The sequence below is a fragment of the Phasianus colchicus genome, chromosome 2, assembly GCF_987193195.1.
Source record: "Phasianus colchicus chromosome 2, bPhaCol1.hap1.1, whole genome shotgun sequence".
Lineage (NCBI taxonomy): Eukaryota > Metazoa > Chordata > Aves > Galliformes > Phasianidae > Phasianus > Phasianus colchicus.
The window spans coordinates 107369238-107385151 of NC_143437.1; the positions used below are offsets into that span (position 1 = coordinate 107369238).

Genomic DNA, 15914 nt, shown 5'->3' on the forward strand with positions numbered 1-15914 from the left:
TTGATGTTGTTTCAGCTCACGAAGCAGAAGTGACCACAAGGTGTTGGAGAAATCATTTATTGGCACAGTTGTTTCATTCAGATACACGGAAGTTCTGTTTCAATGAGTAAGCAGAGGGATGGGGCTATTTTACAGTACAAGGGGAGAGCCTGCTTCACTCATGTCAGCCTTGTGGCCTTAGCTCACCGATATGCTCTGTGCTTTAAGAGAAAATAAAAAGCTCTTTCATTACGTTAGCACTGGCAGATCACACGATTCCTCCTACAGTTATTACACCTCCCACCCCCCCAGTAAAAGAAAAAATAAGGTTATTTCTTCCTTGATACTTGTGGCTCAAAGAAAGCTTTAGAGGTGTGCAAATTAGCAAGATACCTGCAAGCATCTGCATGAGCTCCCTGCAGCAGAGCTGGGGAACACCGCTCATTTTGAACCCAACATTCAGGGTCTGCAGTCCCAAAGCACCACACCAACATGCTAAAGCAGCACCCTTGCCAAGGCATGACCCAAAGCACAACCAAGCTGCCTTTGACAGAAGCAGCTTCCCCTTTCTAGTTCCCAAGTGCTGCAGGACATTTGATCAAAGGCTCATGGAGCTCAGGCCAGGCCCTTCCCTAGGATCAATAACCCCAGACTACAGCAGAAAGAAAAAAAAAAAAAATGTTAAAAAAGAAAATGAGTGGTTTAAAAAAGCAGCCAAAATAATGGAGCAGAGTGAGCAATGCACAAAGGACTTATTACAGGCAGGAGGGGCTCTATGCAGCTCCAGCCAGAGCCAGCCCCACATCAGGTTCTTCAGTTTCTTGTCATTACCAAGTCCTAACCCATCCAGCAAGGCACAAGCTCTCTTGCACACCCTGCTCCTTTCGGGTGCCAACAGCAGCTGGACCAGCCCAGCCACAAGTGCACAAGCCATGCATGGACACAACCTGCATTTCCCATCTCTGCTGCCCTGCTAAGTCCCTGTTTCCAGCACAATGATTTACATCCTCCCAGTAATACAACAGGCTGGAAGGGTTTCAGGATACCCAAAAACCACAGCACATGGGGGTCAGAGAGCCTTCCAGCAGTCCTCTGAGCACGGAATGCCCTCCAGCTGCGACCCACCAGGAGCAGAGGGCTTGCAGACAGCAGCTCACACCAATACAGAACCTGCCTCCTCCAGCTCCACCGTACAACTAAAACCAGAACGAAATAAAAAGATAAAAAGCTTTAATTAAAGGAACCTCAACTATAGTCTCTTAAGAATGAGGGCTCTGCGCCCAACCCGCTATCAGTTAAAAGCGTCAGGGACTTGGGATTATTTGTGGTGTGATCAACTCATCGGCAGTGATGCAGGAGGATGGTTACACCCTCGTCCAGTATTGCTCCGTCCTGGGGACGCCAGCCACGATCTCAGACTCAATGCCACAATGGTCCTCTCCTCGGAGGATTTTGAAGAAGCCTGGAAGGACACCATGGAAAGAAGTCACCTCCCTCTGCACCAAACACCCAAGGAAACCCTCCAGCACCAACAGCTCTGTGCTCCTCACCGTTATCTCCCCAGTCGGTGTTCCAGGAGTTGGCAGCCAACCAGTATGGGGTCCCATTCTCAACGCCCCAGCCCAGGATCCGGATGGCGTGGCCTCCAACCTGCTCCCCTGACACGTGCTGGTACACCCCTGCAAGGCAACACGTCAATGGCCTTCTGCTGTACAGCACCAATGGCTTCCAAGGGATTCTATACAGAACCCCAGAGACCTGATGAGAAAGTGGGGTCTTTCTGTTAAACGCACTCAAACAAATAGCTTAAAAATGGAATAAAGGAGAGTCTGGAAACACTGGCACAGGTTGTCCTGTGAGGTGGTGGTGTCCCATCCCTGCAGACAGCCAAGGTCAGGCTGGATGGGCTGTGAGTACTGATGGAGCTGTGGGTGTCCCTGTTCAGTGCAGGGAATGGGACAGATGGCCTTTAAGGGTCCCTTCCAACTCCAGCAGTTCTACTGTGAACTTGAAACTACTTTCAGACTTAGGGAAAGAGCCACACAGATGAAGCAGGTGAAGCCTTGGTGCTGATGCTCACCGGATTTGTACATCAAGAAGTCCTCGTAGACAATAAAGGCTCCTTCCACTGGGCCATTCTTGTAGATCTCAGCCATGATTTCCTTCTCACTGCGAGGGACACCATAGGATGTGATGCCTGGCAAGGTAAAAGAAGTCCTACTATCAGCACAGCCCATCAGACCTTGGGATGGCTGTACCATGACTCAGTGACCTCATGCCATGATGGTTTTTCCTACTCTGGAAATCATGCCACAGCCCAGCAAGGAAAGTGGGCTCCAGCCCACTTGCAGAAGGAACGATTTAACCCCAAGTTCTACTCTGTACCTCTTGTCCAACCTCATTTCCAAAACAAAACAAATTACTTGGTGCTAAGACAAATCTCCAAGCAGCAGCCAGACTACCCCACATGTAGAATATCGCTACCAGCAGCGGGTAGGAAGGGAGCAGCATCAAGGCCATCCTCCAGGGGGGCTCAGGACCTTGCCATTCAACCCAGACACGGGCACCATCACAGCAGTGAGGGGACTCACCTCATGGCATGAGCTCACAGCAGCTGCAGTGAATCCACAAGGACCCACACCAGCTCCCCCACCTCTATGAATACAAACAAGCACATGTGACAGGCTTATGTGTGCCTCAAGAACCACCCATCCTGAAGATGCCCAAGAACCCAAACCAACCACCATTGAATTGCTTCAGAAGAGGTCCAGCCCCTCAGGGAGCAGTTCTGGAGCTCTTGAGCAGCATTGGAGGCCACATCCCTTACCGTAGTGCTTGTCCTCCTTGTAGGAAGGTGAGTAACCAGGTTCGCAGTGCCGGCTGCACCTGGGGGTTTCTCCTCCCTCCCCAGTGCAGGGTGGCCGGGAACCATTGACGTGGTGCTCACAGGGTGGGATGGTGTAGGGCCGGCAGCCTGGCAAGGGCAGAGGTGCCATGAACTGACAGTCCCCCAGTGCCCCCATCCCCAACAGCCATGCTAGAGAAGACATCTGAAGCCATGAGCAAGGGTATGACCCTCCTGACCCAGAAACCCTATGGATCAGTGGGGGAGAGCAGGAGTAGGTCATCACCAGATGAGCAATCAGGGCAATTTTCCAGCCTGGAAATTGCTTTTCAAAAAGGAAATCTGTCAGAAGGATTCTCACTCTCACCCAAAGCATATTAAACTGGTCTAAAACCACCCAAACCATTCACAGCCTAATTCAGGCCTGCCCAGACTATGAAAGCAAAGACCTGTGGGGCTGCAGGTCTGACCACTGTGTTGCCTTCTGTGCAGGCCTCCTGCAGGTGAGTACTGCTCAGGGACCTTTGTCCCAGTTGGGGGACAGCAAGAGCCAGATGGGCCCAAGGCTCAGACCTGAAGGAGGGAGCAGCCACTAGGATGCAGGCCAGCATGCCCTCAAGGAAACAATCCTATAACCAAGCAGAGATGCTCCTCTTTGCTTTCAGCAGTGTATGCACCAGGACTTACCCACATGGGAGTCGTAGAGTCCCCCAGACACGAGGCCCCTCTCTGTCCAGTACCTCCATGCACCAGATGGGTAACCACCATTGCACCTGCAGAAAGAGGCAGCAGTATGAGCTCCAGCCTGCTCGGAGCCAAAACCATCCCTTTCTGAGGGAGGAGGGAGCAACTGAGCCAGTCTGGGATAAATAGAGGGAAGCATTCTGTACATCAATCCTTTAAAGCCTCACAGCAAGAAGCTAAGAGAACCTATGCCTGCAAATCTCAAAGCTGCAGTGCCTGGAGCTTCCTCACCATCTCCCTGATCACCTGCCACCAGCAACCACTCAGCTTGAAAAACCTCACTCCCAGCCCTGCTCCCAAAGACCACAAAAAGCCACAGGCAAAGGGCTAGTGCCTGAAAACCAAGGCTTTGTGGTTAGCAGAAGATCCTTTGGCCAGCTTGCCATCTCCACATGAGCCACCATCACCAGACTGATGCTGGAGGAGGGATGTGGCCCAGAGGGACCTTCAGTCCATGCAGACTCCTTTACGTCCCCATGTAACTCTAGCACCTACAAATGCCTGGAGTGGCTTCTTGTTGACTGGGAGGATTTAAAAGATCATAGAATCATAGAATGGCCTGGGTTGAAAAGGCCCACAATGCTCATCCAGTTCCAACCCCCTGCTATGTGCAGGTCACCAACCAGCAGACCAGGCTGCCCAGAGTCACATCCAGCCTGGCCTTGAATGCCTGCAGGGATGGGGCGAGATGAGATGAATCAATATTAGGCATCTCTGGGTTGTGTCCCTGCTCCTCCCACCCACCCTCGAAGCAAACAAGTCCCAGGAACAGCTCACCCCATGCCGCACTCGAAGCCACAGCATGACAGCAAGTCCTCCGCTGACACCTCCACGCTCACCTTGGCATTGGTGTGAACACAGATTCTGTCCGAAATTGCTTCCACAGCACCAAAAGCCTGTGGGCAGCCCCCAAAAAACAAGGGAAGGCCATTAGAGCTGCCCATGGGAAGAGAAACCAGGCAGATTTCTGTCCCCTCTTGGGGACGAGATGAGCGTGGCAAGCATGAACCTGGCTGGAACAAACCTCAGTGCAGGATCCCTTGTGCCCACATTTATAGGGCTCAGTGGAAAAACTCAATGGGATGCTTTTGGTCCGCCAAACTCTGTACCAACATGACCCGAAGACATCATGTCCTTACCCAGCAAGAGCCACAGGAGCCCTGGTCTCTGATCTCGCTGATGGTGGGACAATTGGGCCACTGCTTCCTCGAGTCAAAGGTGTCTGGTAAATCCATATCTGCAGCAAAATCTACCCTGCAAGGGAGAAAGAGAGAAGGCTTGTTATGGCCTCTGAAGGTGACCTGGAGGAGGAGTACTCTTGTTATTTGACTACTGAAGGAGAACAAACACTTCTGAAGTCTTCAGGCCAGGTCAGCAGCTCCTCCAGTGCTTTGAGTTTCAAGGAGTACAACTTACACAGTCACTCAAGTAGCTGGCAGGACGCACCCACACAGCGTGGTGAAGCACTGGAACAGGTTGCCCAGGGAAGTTGTGGATGCCCCATCCCTGCAGGCATTCAAGGCCGGGCTGGATGTGGCTCTGGGCAGCCTGGTCTGCTGGTTGGCGACCTGCACATAGCAGGGGGTTGAAACTATGACCATTATGGTCATTTTCAACCCAGGCCATTCTGATTCTATGAAGGGCTGTAAGGAGGATTTGGGGAACTACTGGCCCATCAGCCTGACCTCAGTGCCAGAGAAGCTTATGGAGCAGATCATTTTGAGTTAGACTACATGGCATGTGTGGGACAACCAGAGGATCAGGCCCAGCCAGCATGGGTTCATGAAAGGCAGGTTCTGCTTGACCAACCCGATCTCCTTCTATGATGGAGCGACCCACTGAGTGGACGAGGGCTGCCCAGGGAGGTGGTGGAGTCACCATCCTTGGAGGAACATTCAGATGATGTACTAAGGGACACGATTTAGTGGGGAAATACTGATGGTAGGTGGATGAGTTGGACTTGATGATCTTGGAGGTCTTTTCCAACTCTGGTAACTCTATGATTCTATATTCCTGTGCCTAACCCCATGCAAGATACCCACCAGCGAGCTGCATCCAGAGGAACCCCACTCACAGCCTGCAGGGGAAGACTCTTCCCCACCCCTACTGACACTCCAGGAGCACCCACAGCAGCTCCTGCAAGGCTCCCCCCACTCTCTCCCATAACTCACCTTTCAGGGAGCTTGGGCCCACCCAGGAAGGTGCCGCAGAGCTTCTTCACATAGCTCATGTCAGTGTTGTGGAAGTTGTGCCCTGCCTGGGAAGAGACACAGCCTTGATGCAGCCACCGTGGTGAGACTCCCAGTTCACATCTATCGAGTCCCACTGAGGCTGTCCCTCAATGTACCCCCAAGCCCACGCCAGTACTCACCTTCCAGGTGGTGTTGAGCTTGTTTATGTGGTTGACCAGGTCGCTGGAGAGGGGTGGGTAGTAAGGAATGCTGCGGGCATTGGCGAAGGCCACCAGGACACACAGGATGGACACGGACGGCCACATCTTGGCTGCAGAATGGGACACTGCACCTGCACCCAGATTTGGATATTGATGGAGGATGTCCCCACGTGAGCTCTGGTTGACAGAGCACCATGTGGGAGGAAAGGTCAGGAAGGACACAGGAGCACGCTAATAACTCCCTCCCTGCTGCTCAGAAGCGATCAGACATGGCGACCCTGCAGGATTAGCAGCAGCAAGAAAGTCCCTTTTGAAGCAGATCCAAGGGATTGAACTTGGAGGGTATTACAAGCTGCCCTTTACTTCCACAAAACCAAAGGATAAGGGCTAGGAGAAGGAAACACTTGATCAAACTGCAGGCCTGCAGTGCCACGAGCTCACTGGAACATCCTCCAGTTGGATGGGACACACGGGGATCAATGAGCCCAACCTCTGTCCCCACACAGCACCCCCAAACCCCATCCCTATGGCTCACAGTGGTGTCCCAGTGCTCCCTGAGCTCCAGCAGCTCGGGGCCATGCCAACCACCCCGCTCTTCCCTCTTGCAAACCCAGGCTTAAACCCCAACAGGCCAAAGCTGCCCTGCAGCTGCAAGACGGAGATACACACACAGCCCCATACAGGCTGCCTCCACCCACTTGCAGCCAAGTTCAGCCCTTCCAGAGAAGCAAGCCCAGCAGGAGTGCCCTACTTTCCACCAGCAACAAGCCCAGACGGCTGCAGCCAACAGTATAAAGGAGTTATTTGCTTTATTTTATTTTATTTTTCCACTATTTATGAACTCTTCCCCCCCAACCTGCAGCCTCTCGATGCTTTCAGCAGAATTGCATGCAGCAGTGCGTGGGTCACAGAATCACAGGATGGCCTGGGTTGAAAAGGACCACGATGATCATCTAGTTTCAACCCCCTGCCATGGGCAGGATTGCCAACCACCAGACCAGGCTCTCACCAGGGTCCACTCACCCCTAATATCACTTCTACAAAGGCGTTCCCTATGCATTTGCTTAATAGAGGTTTCTCCCAGAGCAGAAACCCGATGCCAGAGGATGGGTCCCTGAGGTCTCTCAAGCCACTCTCGTATAGGATGGTGCAAAATGGCAATCAAAACACTGGTGTGCAAGGTGTGGATGTATCTGTCAGTGTCTGGACAACGACGGAGCATTTCTGCACCTGCAGGTGCCCCATGCAGCAACAGCAGAGGGGAATTAAACCCCTCTGCCCCCCAGGATGTGCCCAGTCCCTCCACACCACCTCAGCTGAATGCAGCATCGGACCACAGCCCCCCCACCACCACTGGCACAAGGACAGCTCTGCTCCAGGGCTATAAATACCCCCCCTTCCACCCTCCCAGCAGCCAAGCTTGGATTTCCTGGAGCAGAGCACAGAAGGGAGGCCCCTGTGAGGCCTGCAGCCACCTGATCCCCATCTGTTTGCAGCAGGGTGCTCACAAAAGTGACCACACAGACAGCCCACACGGGCTGCACACCGGAGCTGCAGCCAAACCGAAAGCAGACACCGCTCCTTTCCTGGCACTTTCCCTTTCGAGCAGCTCTTGCATTTCATGCAGCACAGTTTGCTTACGCCCCAAAAGGTGGCTGGGGGCCAGAAACAGCCACTTCTTCCCATGGAAACCTCCAGAGCCACTGCAGTAAGCAAGCAGCCCCTCCCCAGCCTGCAGCAAGCTGTGCTAGCAGGGATGTCAGGGGGTTTGGTGCTTCCAGCTGGATGACGCCGAGCACCCCGTGATTCGGTGTAGGGTTGGGGTGAAGATAGAAAGGGAAAGCCCTGCTCTCATGTGATTCCTCCCTCCCAGCCCCCACGGATTTAGCAAGAGGCCCAGTCTATCTATAGAAGAGCCCAGGATGCATTTCCGCCTGGGGGAAGTCACGTGCAGCTCTGCCACCATCTCTCCGTGCCTGCAGATAAGGCTGAGCACAACAGTTCCAGCAGCGTTATCATACACCATTCTCTTCCCCCACAACCACTCTCTCCTCCCCCAGCCCTGGAGCTGTGCAGCCATTTCAGATGCCCCGAGAGCAGCTCTAACACCAAACTGGCATCAGCCACGGCGCCTGCAGAAATCTGCTCTTCCTTCTCCCCCTTCCAGCCCCATCTTTGCCCATAGGGTTGGTGTCCCATCCGACCTAGCACTGTCCCCAAGCACAGCAGCTCCAGGTGCGCCTGCATTCTGCTCCTGCTCAGCTCTTGCAGGCTAAATGAGCAGCAAAAGCCACAAGACTTGTTTAGCAAGCAACACAGAAAGGTGAAGTTCTCCATTCAAGCAGCAGCTGCATTCGGTTTTGGAACAGGACCCTATCACCAAACCTCCCTGTTCCTCTCCTATATATGGATGGAGGAATCCATTGCTGCCAGAACCCACAAAGGCTCAAAACCCAGCATGGCCACTGTGGGTTGTGGCAAAACTGGTCTTCAAGTCCCCTGCCCCTCACTTTGTGATCTGGGATCCTGGAATGACATTTCCCAAAGGAAGACCAAGCTAACCTCCCACCTGACCCCACACAGAACTTAAAGAATTCAACCATCTGGATGCTTGAAAAGAGGAAACGTGGGCTGTCTGAGCACGCAGCCTGATAGCACTCTGAGCAGCTGCAGCGGTGAGATCTGCCTGCAAGGAGGAAGCGTCGCCCCTCTCCATCCCTGCTAAAGTCAGAAGTTCCCTGCCCTGTTTCCACAGAAGAGCTATAAACACACAGACCAGAGATGCTCAGCCTCCTCCTACTGCAGCTTTCCCTGCAGCAGCAGCAGATGCTGAGCAAACTTTCCACTGCAAACCCCATCACAGAGATCTTCTCCACGTCAGCCCAGCTGAGCACACGACTCATTTCCCTGCTCTCCCTGCACAAGCAGAAAAGAAACCACACCAAAATAAGCAGAGCGCAGCTCACATGACCTACTCTCAGGCTGGGAGATAAGTCAGGGCCCTAAAGCACTCTCAGCACAGGGCTCAGATCCCTCCAGGCATGCAGGGAAGCACCCACACACCCATCCCAAAGTGTCTCTGGAAGATAACATCTAACCCATCACCAACCCCTCCGAGGCACCCGAGTCATGTGTCCTCCTCCTGCAAGAGCCCTTGGCCCCAAATGAGCTTTGTCCTTTGTTCTGGCTCCAGTGTTTGTGTATGACTGAGCCACAAGGCAGCGTGCAAGCAGTGAGCCAGTCCAGCTGGCCACCCTGCTTGGCTTGCTGGCTGGGGGCAAGCACCAAACCCACAGCCTGCTGACTGCATTACAGCTACCACTGCATGACGGGGATTTTTTTTTTAAGCAGGCCTCTCTTCCCTACACCTATTCCTTCCCAGGAAAGCCAGCACACGGCTGGCAAAAGAAGGGAGTCACAGTAGTGCCCTGAACACTGATGGAGCTGTAGGTGTCCACTGCAGGGGAACTGCACCAGATGGCCTTTAAAGGTCCCCTCCAACTCAGGCAACCCTATGATGCAATACTCATGTGCGTTCCCATAGAGAACTGCTCCCAAATGCAGCCGCACTGATTTCTCTCTTCCCTTTCCTACAAACTGCACAGCCAAGCACTGCCCAGATTCCTCACCCTGCCCAAGCCTCTTCCTCCCCCCCCAAAAAAACCACCAGCCCCAAGCTGGAGGGCGATGCTGCAGTGCTGTGCTGCACCATGGCGAGCATCCTGGGGGGAGAACCATGAGGGGGATGAGCACCTTAGGGGGAGGGGGGTGGGGATAAGCATCATGGGACGGCCGCAGCGGCTGCCAACACCATCCCCTCGATGCCAACTGGTGTCCTTTCAGCCAGCGCTCAGAAAACGAGGTTTTCCTCTCCATCCATTAGGAAAACAAGGCTTCCTCCCCATTTCCCCTCTCCCTTGCAGGGTTACGGCGCTTATTTTTGAGGCGCTATTACCTTTGAGACAAAGCTCACCCGCAGCCTCAGCCCAAAGCAAAAGCACCAAAAGCGGCTGAAAAAGGAAGGACACGAGAGCCCTGCCCTCACGTTCCGAGCTATGGATGGGGTGAACCCACCCTCGGATCCCCACCGAGCCCCATTTCCTACCTGCCCCGCCGCACCGCTCCGCACCGCGCCCGGCCTCACTGCGGCTGCAGGAGGAGGAGGAGGGGAGGGGAGGAAAAGAGGAGGGGAGGGAAGGAGGAGGGGAGGGCAGCAGAACGGCAGGGACCGCCCCGACGTGACAGCATCTCCTCGCTGCCCGCCCCCAGCCCTCCCCCGCTCTACCCATAGGGCTGTGCTTTGCTGAGTCCGTGCCCTTGCAGCTATCCGCCTGTCTGCTGTAGTTTGCCTGCATCTCACCCAGCCCCTGTGTCACACAATGACAGCGTTGCAGGGGCCATTGCTCCTTGTCCTATCGCTGCACACCACCGAGAAGAGCCTGGCCTCCCACTTCCCTTTAGGTATTTACAAACATTGATCAGATCCCCTCTCAGTCTTCTTTTCCCCAGGTTACTCAGCCTTTCCTCACGCAGGAGATGCTCCAGGCCCTTCATCATCTTTGCAGCCCTCTGCTGGACTCCTTCGAGGAGATCCCTGTCTTTTTTGTACTGGGATGCCCCATCCCTGCAGGCATTCAAGGCCAGGCTGGATGTGGCTCTGGGCAGCCTGGGCTGCTGGTTGGCAACCCTGCACACAGCAGGGGGTTGGAACTGGATGAGCACTGTGGTCCTTTGCAACTCAGGCCATTCTATGAGTCTATGTGGCCTCACCAGGGCAGAGTAGAGGTGGAAGATCACCTCCCTCAACCTGCTGGCCACACTCCTTCTTGGTCACACTGCTTGCTCATGGCCAGCTTGTTGTGCATCTCACAGAACTACAGAACCATGGAACCACAGAACCATTCAGGTTGGAAAAGACCTCTAAGCTCACCCAGTCCAACCCCAGCCCACCCCACCATGCCCACTGCCCACGTCCCTCAGTGCCACATCTCCACGTTGAACCCCTCCAGGGATGGTGACCCCACCACCTCCCCTGGGCAGCTGTGCCACAGCATCACTGCTCTTTCTAAGAAATATTTCCTAATCTCCCCCACAACCCTTCCTTGTGCAGCTTGAGGCACAACACAGTGGGGTTTTAGAGATGCTGATGCACAGCTTACAGAGAAGAGAGAAAAAATGAAATCTTTGGACAGAAGGAAAACAAACATGGGAGCATCTCAGCCCTGAGCTACGCCAAGCAAAGGTCAGGCTGCAAGTCAGTTTTCCTGCAGGTGATTTTGGTCAACAAGATCTCAGCCAGCAGAGATGGCTGCAAAAGCAAACAAGAAAGGGTAAAGCAAAGGGTTCCTGTGTGAGTCAGCATCTCAGCTGGGCTGGGCACATTGCTAGAGATGTGTTTGCTTTTGGATTATGGTTTTCATTCCCAAAGCATAGAGAAAAGCATAGAGAAGGGTTTTACTCTTTGCTGGTTAAAGAATGTACTGAAAGGCAGTTACAGATCCAAAGGCCTTTGCCCACGGTGCATCCATCCAAGCAGAAAACACAGTAGCAAAATGCTCACTTTCCTTGCATTAAGCACTGTGATTGCTCTGTCTTGCAAAGCCTTCTAAACCAAAAGCAGCCATTGAAATGTGAATGTGCCAAAAACTCATGCCGAGGTATAAATGGCAGCAGGAAAACCTACAGATTTCTAGAGAAAATAGAAACCCTTCCAAATGAGTTGTATGTAAAACCCTTCCCATAATGCACATAGATGGGAAATAGGGGAGGAAACATGCCTTGTCATTCTCTAAAAAGAAGCTTTAGCAATCTTGAGGTCTGGAATGGGATATGAAACCATCTTTTAGGATGATCTGTGGTGCCCACAATTCTTGCAAAAACTGACCCAAAATGCCAAAGAACGCAGTAAAGATGCAATGACACAGTGCTAAATGGTGTCAACATGTTTTTGCATTTCTCACATAATTATTGCTCAGGACCAGGGTATGGAATGCAGCTTTTTCTAAGCAAAAACCTTGGTTTGGTTTGGGATAGGAGACCAGCATGCTTCTCCCTGAACCCAAAGCCTGTGCTGCAGGTTCCTTCTGGATGTGTGCCTCCACATTTTGCCTAATTCATCTTAATTGGAAGCTTGTAAGCACTACGATTTGACTGCCAAAACAACACTGTGGTACATTCTTTTGAAGATTTTTTAATGTTCTTTCCCTCACCTCATTCCTTCATAGAATCATAGACTGGCCTGGGTTGAAAAGGACCACAATGATCATCCAGTTTCAACTCCCTGCTATGTGCAGGGTCACCAACCAGCAGACCAGGCTGCCCAGAGCTTTGTGGCAGTGCAGCCCTCCTGGAGCATCTTCTGCTGATGGTTCATCTCCCCATCCTGCCCTGCATGTGTTTGCAACAGAACATCTCCCACAAGGCGTGGGGTAAAGATGGGCATAATGATGGTTCTTATCAAAACCAGATAAAGAACCAGGTCAAAGCAACTGATGAGCAGGATTCTGCCTGAGAAATCACAGAATGGTTTGTGTTGGAAGAGACCTCAAGGATCATGAAGCTCCAACCCTGTTGCCACATGCAGGGCCACCAACCTCCATGTTTAATACCAGCCCAGGCTGCCCAGGGCCCCATCCAACCTGGCCTTGAACACCTCCAGGGATGGACGGGGCATCCACAGCCTCCCTGGGCAGCTGTTCCAGCACCTCACCACTCTCATAGGAAAGAACATAGTAAAGAAATGCTGGGAGAGTACTGATGACGTTCTCCCTTCCACACTTGAAATCTCCTGAACTCAAATCCTCATTCTTGAAGCACGTGGCTTTAAAGAACTCACCCAAATGTGCCAGCTGTCAGCTAATTCTGTTGGGCTTCTGCTTACCAGAAGCAGCTGGGGGCTGTTAATAGTCCTCCCCCTTCTAAGCCCCTTCTGCTTTACAGCTCCCTATGAGGCTGAAGGTCCCTTCTGGTGTTATTTATCACTCTGGATCCATGCAACAACATCCTCCCTCTGGTTCCCAGCAGATCCTTGCATACAGGGAACTCCGGTTGTGCAAGCCCTGGTGACTCAGTGTGCTCACGAGGAAGCGGGTGACTCTGCTGGGACGTGACTCAGGAATGGGTGACATAAGCAAAAAGCTTCACTGTGGCTGGGAGGCACTGAGTCTGGATCTGTGTGAACCCACAACTGAGAGATGGTGAGAGCAGAATCATACATGGCATGGGAAGTTAAAAGCAGGAATATTGTTTGTTGCTTGGAAATGTATATCCTGCTATGGGCAGGGAGGAGGATGAAGGGGAAACCACTCAGGATCTCTATTCCCAGTGTATCCCAACTTTGCTTTGGAAAATGGGGGTACAGTTAATTTTTGGCTCTTAGGCAAGGCAAAATCCTTCTCAAAATTAAACATGAATAGCATTTTCACACTGGAACAGGTTGCCCAAGGAGGTTGTGGATGCCCCATCCCTGCAGGCATTCAAGGCCAGGCTGGATGTGGCTCTGGGCAGCCTGGTCTGCTGGTTGGTGACCCTGCACATAGCAGGGGGTTGGAACTGGATGAGCACTGTGGACCTTTTCAACCCAGGCCATTCTATGATTCTGTGATTTTCCGTATTTTGTAACAAAAGGTTTCCCTTGGTTCCCTTGCTTCATCACCTCTCTCTGATGTCCATCTTCCTTTGACTTCAAGCAAACAATTGACCATACTACATCTACAGTGTGCTCAAGTGAGTGCCAAACTTCTCTCATGCAAAGTTCTTTCTGCATGCCTAGCATATAAAGGAGGATGAGTAAAATTTGTCCTACATCAGCTTTGCGAGAGACCTTTGCAGCATCTGGATGGGAACTGCCCTCCTCAATTATTGACTTTCACCAGGCATCTTGGCCAGCTCTCCCAGCAGTTTTTGGCTCTGGGGAAGTCATTGGTGAGCCTTGCATTTAGCAGCCTGGGGTGGCTTTTACCTCCATGACTTTGGGTGATTTTTTAATCCATGGCAGTAAACATTGCCCATCTGTGCTGGAGGGGCTCCTGCCCCAGCTTTTCAGATTGGGCCTTCCAACTCAAACAATTGTATGATGATTCAAAGCCAGGCTGGATGGGGCTGTGAGCAACCTGGTTTAGAGGGAGGTGTCCCTGCTTGTAGCAGGGGGCTTGAAACTGGATGATCTTAAGGATCCCTTCTAATCCAAACCATTCTATGAACCTATGATTGTATCTCAGCCCCTTTCTGTGAGCACCAGCTCCTGACCTCCTCCCTTTATCACTTGCTGAGCTTGCACTTTGGAGACACGTGACTGCCATCTCTGCCCTGGCTTGTGATGGAAAGTGAGAGCTGGCTGTCCCTCCTGTGGTCTCCCCCTGCTCAGATGATGTGTTTGCATAAGAGGAACTGGAGTGCTACAGCCCTCATGCTTCAGATAGAAACCTCCAGCTGCCCCTGGGGGAGGAAATCCACTGAAAAGAAGAAGTGGGAGAGCAACCAGGGCACTGACACGCACTGTGAAAATCTGCATGCAGAGCATTTTTCTGCAGGTGCTTGAAACACCAACAGCCCACACAGCATCACCCAAACCCTGTGGCTGAGAGCAGTGTCCGGAATCTTATTGCTGTCATTGAAGTTGCCTCTGTCTCGTTACATGAAACACATTTTTTGGGAATACTCTTAGGTTAACATGCTTGTCTGTGTTTGGCATGGGTAGATGATATAAGGGATAGAAGCTGTGTCATAGAATGATAGAATGGCCCGGGTTGAAAAGAACCACAATGCTCATCCAGCTCCAACCCCCTGCTGTGTGCAGGGTCACCAACCAGCAGCCCAGGCTGCCCAGAGCCACATCCAGCCTGGCCTTGAATGCCTGCAGGGATGGGGCATCCACAGCCTCCTTGGGCAACCTGTTCCAGTGCATCACCAGAGAGACACCAGCTCTTTTGCAGAGCCATCATCAACCAAGGAACAATGGTTTTAAACTAAAAAAAAAAAAAAAAAAAAAAAGGTAGGTTTAGGTTGGTTATAAGGAAGAAATGTTGCACGGTGAGGGCAGTGGGGCAGTGGCACTGCTGCCCAGAGAGCTGTGGGTGCTCCATCCCTGCAGTGCCCGAGGCCATGGATGGGGCTGTGGGCAGCCTGGTCTATGGGAAGTGTCCCTGCCCATGGTGGCTTTAAGGGCCTTTCCAATCCAAACCATCTTGTGATTCTATCAGCTTCCCCATTACAGAATGCACAATCTGACAGAGCCCAGATGGAGAAAGCAGCAGCCTTGGTCTCTGGGGCTGAGCTACAGCCACTTTGCTGGGCAACCTCCCTCCTTCCACCTGCAAAGCTGGGAGAAGGCTTGCTGCCTCCTTGCAAGAAGGGAAACGTCCCAGTGTTCTTCAGAAACGGGTGTTTGTGGTGCTCTGGTGAAAGGTTATCTCAGCAGGCACCGTGCCAGGTGCTCAATGACGTGTTTGCATCCTTAGTGCACTGCTGGCCTCCAGGGACCCGTTCTGTGCCTGTAACCCTATTCCTTGCTCTTTGCATTATTTATACATGAGCCCCAAGGGGAGAAGTGGAAATAGGAAGAAGAATGGTGGGACTGGAAACTGGAGTCACTCCTAAGGAGCTGGGACAGGAAGGACAAAGTGCTGGGAGGGTTTGCTGTGGGACCACAGACTGGGAGAGATGGCTGCCTACCAACCAGCCTGGGGCTGCTTGGATGCTTTAATTGGAATGTAGTTAGAAAGCAATGCAGAAGAGGGAGGCTGATGGGGAGGTTTGGTGAAGGAGTGCTCCCCTAGGAGCAAAGCCCAGCTGGGGACCTTTGGGTTTTACTGGCTGGGACCCGAGCAGTAGGGAAACCATTGTGCTCGGAGTTTCGGTGGTTCTTCATGCCATCTCGTGGTCAGGGAAGGCTTTGCAACGAGCTGAAAGCTGCCCGGCTCCTGCTGCACCTTCCCAGGGCACGGCGAAAGCTGC

At 52.5% G+C, this 15914-nt stretch overlaps 1 protein-coding gene across 1 annotated transcript; it reads right to left on the reverse strand.

Moving 5' to 3' along the window:
• Window positions 1-41: 41 nt before the first annotated feature.
• On the reverse strand, window positions 42-10222 carry CTSB (cathepsin B). Its single transcript, XM_031603801.2, has 10 exons — window positions 10066-10222; window positions 5940-6091; window positions 5740-5825; window positions 4708-4822; window positions 4346-4464; window positions 3512-3597; window positions 2807-2953; window positions 2060-2176; window positions 1530-1658; window positions 42-1441 (listed from the first exon to the last, which is right to left on the reverse strand). The coding sequence occupies exons 2-10, from the start codon at window positions 6063-6065 to the stop codon at window positions 1344-1346; spliced, it is 1023 nt and encodes a 340-aa protein (XP_031459661.1). The 5' UTR covers window positions 6066-6091; window positions 10066-10222; the 3' UTR covers window positions 42-1343.
• Window positions 10223-15914: the final 5692 nt, after the last annotated feature.